Source organism: Zingiber officinale, chromosome 6B (genome assembly GCF_018446385.1).
Source record: "Zingiber officinale cultivar Zhangliang chromosome 6B, Zo_v1.1, whole genome shotgun sequence".
Taxonomy (NCBI): Eukaryota; Viridiplantae; Streptophyta; class Magnoliopsida; order Zingiberales; family Zingiberaceae; genus Zingiber; species Zingiber officinale.
In genome coordinates, this window is record NC_055996.1 from 137,665,139 (window position 1) to 137,673,731 (window position 8,593).

Consider the following 8,593-nt stretch of genomic DNA (forward strand, 5'->3'; position numbering starts at 1 on the left):
GCCAACCTTCCTGTTGAACTTACCTTGATGCCTAAACTCCAGTTAGGACTTCTCCACTGCCTAACCTCCAGTTAAGACTTCTCCATTGCCTAACCTCCAGTTAGGACTTCCAGACACCTAACCTCCAGTTAGGACTTACCCAGTCAAGTCTCCTGCTGTCATCCCTGACTTACTTGACTTGTCTTCTTCTCAACCTGGTTAACCCTTTGACCATCTCCACAACCGGACGATTGCCCTAGCAATCTCCATATATTGTCAAACATCAAAACTCAAATCTTGACTCAAACTTAGTCAAACTTGACCTAGGAAAATTGCCCCAACAAACACTTCTTTATATACAACACTTTTTCTCCCAAAAGCAACACTTATTTTTTCGTTACTCTTGAGCAATAGCAACACTTTTTATTATTAATAGCAACACTTTTTATAAATTTTTAATCCAATAATGCAACACTTTCTCTACAAATGCAACACTTTTTATTAAAACTTTTACCTCTTAAATGCATCACTTATTGATTCATATGTAACACTTATATTTGTGTTTTATTCTTAAAAAGGTTACATTTTTGTCCACTAATAGTAACACTTATATTTTCACGAATATATTATTGATAATATAATTTTATCATCCAATTAAACTACAAAATAGATTATCTAAAATATAATCATTGTATTGCAAAAGTTATGCCACACTATATTCTCCTTAAAGTTTTACAAAAACCAACAATTGACATCTAAAAATATGTAGCTAGCTAAAATATTATACAAAATTCATCAATTAATATCTTCATGAATCCCTTCATGTGGCATAAACATGTTTGCACCCATAGCTTTGTCATATACATATTTTAGTGTGAAGCTCATTTCAAAACTTGAATCATCACAATTCTTGTATAGCATACAGTTCTACAGAGCAATACTAATCTTTGTGCCTCAGCTAAAAATGAATCACCTCTCAAATACCTGTGCAAAAACACAAAGCAACAATCTTTATCATGCGAACTCTAAAGAAACTATGATTGCAATTGAATATAAATAAGCATAATCAATTAAGAGGGGGAAAAAGAAAAAGTAAACTAACAAGAGTATATTGAACTTTACTGATAAAGCTTGCCACCTACACTTAAAGCAAGTATCCTAATATGTTGTTTTACCCATTTATAACAAGTACATAAGACTCTTGGTCACAAGCATGTTAACTATTTCTTCTTTAAGAAAAAAGAAAAAAAAGTAAAGAGAAATAATTGAGTAAATAAAACATGCAGCCACCAACCAAGACTGCCAAGTCAAGCATAGAATGAAACAAAAATACAAGCAGCTAAAAGCAAGAACATCTTATCAACTTCTAAAAAGAATAAAATGAGTTCAGAAAACCGAGCATACAACCAAAGATGCTTGTAGCTGTATTTTTCCCAAGGTAATAAGATATTTAATAAACATGCTAAGAGAACTACACTAATGCACAAGAAAAGGGAGACCTTATTCACCTCTATATCAAGGATTGAAAAATTTTTCCTCATTGCGCATACCTAAAATGGAAATTGAGAGATGTGAATGAATAGAATTAAAAAGGAAATACAAAGTTAAGGAATATCACAAATTTAAGACAGAATAGTCAGTGCAATAACCTTATCCATTGTTTCTAGTATAAACTTTTGCCCACCAAATCCATGTTCAACAGTCATTACCAGAATCATTTCCACTGGTGTTTCATACTCAACCTTTCTCAACAGAAAATGTCAATCATTGGTAACATATAAAAGCAAGTATGAACTATAAAAGCAAGTATGAACTAAATATTAGGATTTCAGATCCCTAATGTTTTGTACTCACAAGAAAAAGAAAGAGAATTTTCCCAAGAATTTTAAGAACATGATGTCATCAATAAAGACAAAAGAAATGAATTACCAAGGGATACACTTGTTCAAATTATACCAATCTACCATACTATGATTAACCAAACATAAGCACAATTAGGGTTAGGAAATCCTAATTGAATTAACCTAATTATTCCACATACTCACCAAATCTGTGGTGGCTCATGATCGAAGAGGTTCACTGCTGGAAATGGTAGTCGAAGATGTGAATCACCCACAAACAGTGATGGCTGGAGCTGTGGATCTGCTCATGTGTGGCAATAGGGCACACCGATGATCAGTAGAGAAAGCTCGAAAGTATAAGGATGTGCAGAGGCCGTGACGAGCCACCTGTTATGCTGGTGCGACTAGGTGCTGGTGTCTATGGTCGCGATACAACTCCGACGAATGAGACGGTGGTGGAAGGAAAGCTAGGGATCCGCCGCTCATGATCCCTCAGATGGTAGCATCCCCTCCTCTCTGACGTCAGCCCCAGCAACCAATGACAGTCCCTTCCCGGAATAGCAAAGGGCAGCTCGACAATGGTGGCAATGGTTGTGCACACGATTCGGTGTCAAGTACCCTTCGAAGATGGTGTCATTGTAGATGTTGGTCTAGGGGACGAATCCCTCTCTGCTGTCGATGCCAAGGAAAACAGACGTGCGCTCGATGACGGAGAGAAAAGGGGCAAGGGCAGAGAGAGGGAGATAGTAGCCGGCCGCCAGGCGTGCTCCGAACGACCGACATCTGCTTCGGTGTGTGGTAGCGTTGTCGTTGTCCAACATCTCGGCTTCGGGTCGATCGGTGATGGGTGGCTGGCATCGAGCTTCTCAACGAGGAGAGGCTTGAAAGAGGGTGCAGGTCACCGGCGATGGTTGGCTGGAGACTATGGAAGAGGGGAGATGAATCACAATCGGAATCGGGAGGGGGAGAAAGTGGCGATGGCGATCTGTGAAGAGATCGAGAGAAGAGGCGGCGGAGTTTGGGAGGAGAAAGGGATCAGAAGATTAAAACCTAAGGTAAAACCATCACTTAAATTTATATATTAAAAATGTCCAAAAAAACTCAAGTGCCTAATTAAAGAAATAGGCAACACTTTTAAAATATGTTATGCATATAATATAAAAGTGTTGCATATTTTTATAATTATTGCAACACTTGTAAAAAGTGTTGTATTTATACAATAAGTGTTACATTTTCTTATATTGGCAACGCTTATTTAAAGTGTTGAAAAATTTTAAGAAAATTTCTCCTGTTGTAACAGTTTAAAAAAGTGTTGCTTCAAAAGTGATGTCTTATCCTTAAATTGTAGTAGTGTGTTCACTAATTAAGTAAGTAACTGACAACTCAATTAATATCTAGCTCCAAGAGTAGTACCACTCAACTTCATTGTCATGTCGGACTAAGTCCACCTGCAGGGTTTAACATGACAATCCTTATAAGCTCCTCTTGGGGACATTCTCAACCTAGATAACTAGGACACAGTTTTCTTTTATAATCAACAACACACACTATAAGTAATATCATTTCCCAACTTATCGGGCATTTGATTTATCAAACTAAATCACACCCTTTGATAAATCAAAAAAATAAATATTAAATATATGTGCTTGTTATTATATCAGGATTAAGAGCACACACTTCCATAATAACTAAGGTCTAGTTCTTTTATTAAGTCAGTATAAAAAGAACTTACCTAAAATAGTCCTACTCAATACACTCAGAGTGTACTAGTGTAATTTATTAGTCAAGATAGACTAATACTTAATTACACTACGACTACTCTAATGGCTTATTTCTTTCCATCTCAGTCGTGAGCTACTGTTTATAATTTATAAAGATCCGATAACATAATGTTCTGTGTGTGACACCACACACTATGTTATCTACAATATAAATTAATTGAACAATTACACTTAACAAATAAATGTAAGCATTTGACCAATGTGATTCTTTTATTTTAAAATTAAATGTTTACGAAAGCTAGGCCACTATGTGAAAAACGACTTTTTACTTCGTTGATTACCTGAAGTAAAAGACCTGTTTTTACCGAAGTAGACACGCGTGTAGTAAAAAGATTCATTTTACTTCGAATAAACTCCGAAGTCGTAGGCCCAGAAAAAACGAAGTCGTATTGGGTGTCGGGTTCGGACATATTACGAAGTAAAAAGTGCATATAACTTCGTCGGTTTTTAAAAACACCGAAGTAATTAATCCTTTTCGACTTCATCGTTTAGTATTTGTTGTGAAGTAATATACCTACTTTAACTTCGGTTAAAAATGAAGTAATGGATTACTTTTACTTCGTCATATATCATTAATTCCTGAAGTAATTATCGATTAAATTACATTTAGCTTCGTTCTGGATCGAAGTAATAGATAGATACTACTTCGGAATTTTTGGTAATAACCGAAGTAGTTGATACTATTTTACAGCAATAAATTGTGAATTCAAATTTTGAATTTGAAATAACGTGCCTTGACTGAATTTTTTTGACTGAATTCAATTTTCGACTTTCAAATGTCGCAAATGCCATGTCTTGACTAAATTCAAATTTCAAAATTTCAAATGTCGTGCCTTGACTGAATTGCTTAGAATGAATTCAAATTTTGTATTTCAAATGTCGTGCCTTGACTGATCTCGACTTTGGAAAATGCCGTGCACAGCTCCAGCGGTGACGTGCCATTCTTGAAACCACCACCCTCCCTGTTCATTTTGACTTTCGGGGCACAAAATTTGAATGCAACCTCTCTTGCCTTGCTGGCCACGGTTTCCAAGGTTGCCACACTCTTCTTCCCCAAGACTTCACCGGAGAAACCTTTGAAGGTCTGCGGGCCACCAGAAGCAGTTGCCGTCGCCGGAAATTTGTGTTCCTTGCCTTCCCACTGACCAGTGAGGACTATGGCAGCCCCCACCACGGGTCTCATCACGATCCACAACAACAAACCAAATAAAGAACAACCAAAAACAGAAGTATCTACTCCAAGAAAACATCATGAATCAGTCCTTTAGGTAATGACCTCGTAAACATAGAGACTGAAAAAAAAAGTAAAAAAAAATTCCAAACACTTGTCTTTGTTGGAAGAATAGCACCAAACCTACAACAAATTGGAGACCGTCTAAAACATGATTTTGCAAAATAAAGGAGGAGAAAAAGAAGAAGAATAAGAAAAAGAAATCGAAGGAAAGAAACCTGGACCTCAGCCTTCCGTCAGCTCTGTCAAATTGAAAACATACGGTATATCTCAAACACTTGCAACCTAAACCTTGCGTAAGAAAGTTCAAGTTGTCAAACCTTATTTCAGAAGCCCTAACGAGGAAACCTTCATCTCTGTTGCCTAAGACTCCAAATCGAAGCCCTAACGAGGGGGAACGGAGAGGACTGAAATGAAGGGGAAGGAAGAGGAGGTCCAAAATAATAATTTCGGCAGAGGGAAGCCCTAACCCAAGAAAACGAAAAAGTGGGGGGAAATAAAAGTGGTCTCAAAATAAAAGTTAACTCTTGTACTATTACTTCGGAGTAAACACTAAAAATTGTATTCACGACGTTACTACTTTGGTATTTAACAACTTTCCGAAGTAATAGCTTATTTCAGTTTAAAGCGAAGCCCGTGTTTTTAAATCTGCGAAGTCTATATTTGTATATACTTCGTCGGTTTTTTCAGTGAAGTTGCTTATACACTTTTACTTCGTATATTTAAATTGACGAAGTAAATTGTGGCGAAGTAAAAAGTTGTTTTTCACATAGTGGGCTTTTAGTATACACTCTAACACGAAGGCCAGGATTTAAAGGACGGGAGGTGCGCCCACGTTCGAAGGCCAGGATTTACAGGGGGGGTGCAAGGATGACATATACGAGGGCCAAGACTTACAGTGCAGCTTAGGTCAGGAACAATAGGGCAGGTCGGATACAACAGACCAAATACAGGTTAAGGCAGGGCAGGTCAGCTACGGGATAAGACAGAACAAGGCAAGACGTACAGATCAGGAATGGCAGAACAGGTCGGATACAGATTAAAGCAGAGCGAGGCAAGGTATATAGGTCGAGATGGGCTGATTGAGATATACGACTCGAAATAGATCGGGGAACCCTGCGAGGAGGTGACAAGCAAAGATGAGCAACACTATACGACAATTGGGCCAAGGAATCGTAACCACCTGTCAGAGAATAATCATCACATGTCAGGGAATATGCTAACGGTCTAGGGCTCATTGCCCTCTGATTCTTTTTCTAACCTATATAGGAGGAAGTCACGTGTCAACCACCGCCAGACAAAGCCTAACACTCGACATTTCCTGACACTTGTCAGACTCAGAAAACACTCACAACGGTATAAAAAGGGAGGCTTTGTCTCTATGCAAGTATGCTCACTCATCTTTTTGCACCAGTCTTTTGCTTTTATACTTTCTTTCACATTCTGGGGAAAAAGTACCTGACTTGAGTGTCAGAGGGCCTGACCCGAGGACTTTTTCCCTGGTTTCCGGCCTCTAACGTTAGGGGGGGCTTGTCTGAGTGTGCGCAGAGCCTTCTCACCTCGTCACCGTCCTCCGTCAGCCGCCCGTGGGAGCTTTTCCACGAAGTTTTCCAAGTCATCTGCACACTTCAACGACTTTTCGTCCGTAGCCAGGACATCGAGGTCGGCCTCCGTCTGACTGAGCTTCCGGATGGGATCAACTCCAATTCCAATCGATCGAGTAGTAATTGCTCTATACATACCGGTCAAAATGTACTCCGGCGCCGCGTATCCATGCGTGCCCATGACGCGCGTGCCGACGTGGGTGTGATTGCCTTGCGGCCCGTCCTTCGCCAGCCCGAAATCAGAGAGCTTCACCATGTAATCCTGCGGTTCCCATTAAAACACTCCGATATAAATATATACATCGAACGAACAAAGCAAGCAGAAGAAGAAGAAGTAGTTAATTAGTTAATTACCTCGTCGAGCAAGATATTCGAAGCTTTGAAATCGCGATAAATGACCGGCTTCTCTGCCTCGTGGAGAAACGCCAGTCCCTTCGCAGCAATGGCGGAGCCAGCCCGGGTGATCTACCCGGGCTGATTCCAGGTTGTGAGCAATGACTGCCAACTCCAACACCATCGCCCCAGACTAATTCCTCTTTTTCTCGTGTTTTCCATTTGTTTTCCCCTGTAAATTCGAGATTCGGCATCGTCGGCCTCCGGGCTACAGCCCGGATAAACCATAACCTGATTCCGCCCTTGCTTCGCAGCTCCGACGGTGATCTTCAGCCTGGTCGACCATGGCAACGAGGCAAGCAATCCTTCACCGAGTTCAATAAAAACCACGTTAATTATGAATAACAAAAATTGATAGAAAATTGATGTTGATTATTCAGAAACGTCACTGTCTAGTTTTGGGAGGATTTTACTGAAACATATCCGATCGCTGTCGAGATGGCAATGTTTGAACTTTGAACAAGAATTAAATTGTGGGAGAGAAGATAAACATACTCTTGAACAGTTGATTCTCCAAGCTCCCTCTCGGCATGTACTCGTAAACCAGCATCCGGTGCTCATCCTCGCAGCAATATCCGATCAATTTAACAAGATGTGGATGCCTCAGCTGACCCAAGTACACGACCTCAGCCTGCAATTAATTAATTAGTTAATTAATTAATTAAATTGAGTAAAGATGCGAATTTGATAGACTATGAGGGGTTTAAATCGAAAAATTCCGATCCTCACCAGCCACTCCCGGTGTCCCTGCTGCCCGTCGAGGTCCAGCGTCTTGACGGCGACCTGCTGCGGCCGGATCCGCTCGTCGACGAACCCCTTGTAGACGTGCCCGAACCCGCCGGATCCGAGCAGGTTGGTCATGGTGAAGTTCCTCGTCGCCGTCTTCAGCTCCGCGATGGTGAACGCCACCAGGTTCGACCCCGCCACCGTCAGCGATAAGTCCTCCAGCGACAGCGGGTCCAAATCCCACGACACCCGCTGACCCGAATCCGAACTGCTCTCGTTGTACTCCCCTCCTCCTCCTCCTCCTCCTCCTCCGCCGCCGCCGCCGCCGCCGCCCCAGCAGCTGATCAGCCAGGAGGAGAACGACCGGCGCCGGTGACTCTGCTCCGCCATCAAACCCAATGGATATCTTGACTCCCCCACCGCGTGGGTTATTATTTATAGACCGATTTGGGTCAACATAAGGATGTGTTCTTGGTGGGATTGCTTTCGGATTCCTCCTCATTTTTCTTTTTTATTTTTTAAAAAATATTTATTATATTTTAAAATGTAATATTAAAATAGCATTGTCACAATGGGGCGGGTTTGGCGCTTCCTCTGGTGTTTAATTAATTCTATTTATTTATTTATTTATTTACTTAATGGGACACGTTTGAGACAAGATACAAAGAAATGAATGGCTTTGGCCTTCGGGAGGAAACTTGTAAAGCACTGCATAAATTGACATTGTAACCGCAATTTTCTTTTTCTTTTTCTTTTTGTAAATATATATATTAACAAAATTACTATGGCCTTTTTCATGTTGGCTTGATTTTGAACATTGACTTTGAAATGACACGTGGTTGGATTTAATAAAGTCAACATCCGTTGCTTTTGCTTGCTCGCCTTGCGAAGACACGTTTTGGTCATTACGCCAAGCCACCGAGGATTCCATTTTGTACCCTCAATAGTAGATATGCTCCCGTGGCATGCCTAAGTAGTCCACGTCACTGAGTTGACTCATCTTCATCGTCAATCATCAAACCAAAAGCATATTTTATA

At 40.4% G+C, this 8,593-nt stretch overlaps 1 protein-coding gene across 5 annotated transcripts; it reads right to left on the bottom strand.

The window, feature by feature from the left end:
* Nucleotides 1-650: 650 nt before the first annotated feature.
* Nucleotides 651-7,960, bottom strand: LOC121989851 (serine/threonine-protein kinase RIPK-like). 5 transcript variants are annotated; one of them, XM_042544161.1, is made up of 8 exons: nt 7,559-7,960; nt 7,325-7,460; nt 6,791-7,134; nt 6,575-6,698; nt 6,291-6,510; nt 1,629-1,721; nt 1,488-1,529; nt 651-963 (listed from the first exon to the last, which is right to left on the bottom strand). In XM_042544161.1, exons 1-3 carry the CDS (start codon nt 7,943-7,945, stop codon nt 6,902-6,904), a joined length of 756 nt encoding a protein of 251 aa, XP_042400095.1. In that variant the 5' UTR covers nt 7,946-7,960; the 3' UTR covers nt 651-963; nt 1,488-1,529; nt 1,629-1,721; nt 6,291-6,510; nt 6,575-6,698; nt 6,791-6,901. The 5 variants fall into 5 exon arrangements, with proteins under 5 accessions (XP_042400095.1, XP_042400094.1, XP_042400092.1 ...); XM_042544160.1 differs by lacking the exon at nt 6,291-6,510; XM_042544158.1 differs by having other exon boundaries at nt 6,291-6,698.
* Nucleotides 7,961-8,593: the final 633 nt, after the last annotated feature.

Coding starts and splice junctions, on each gene's coding strand:
- LOC121989851 (XM_042544160.1), bottom strand. CDS start 7,945: ATGGCGGAGCAGAGTCACCGGCGCCGGTCGTTCTCCTCCTGGCTGATC. Junction 7,461..7,558: donor AGGGACACCGGGAGTGGCTG/GTGAGGATCGGA, acceptor AATTAATTGCAG/GCTGAGGTCGTGTACTTGGG. Junction 7,135..7,324: donor GGAGAATCAACTGTTCAAGA/GTATGTTTATCT, acceptor AACTCGGTGAAG/GATTGCTTGCCTCGTTGCCA.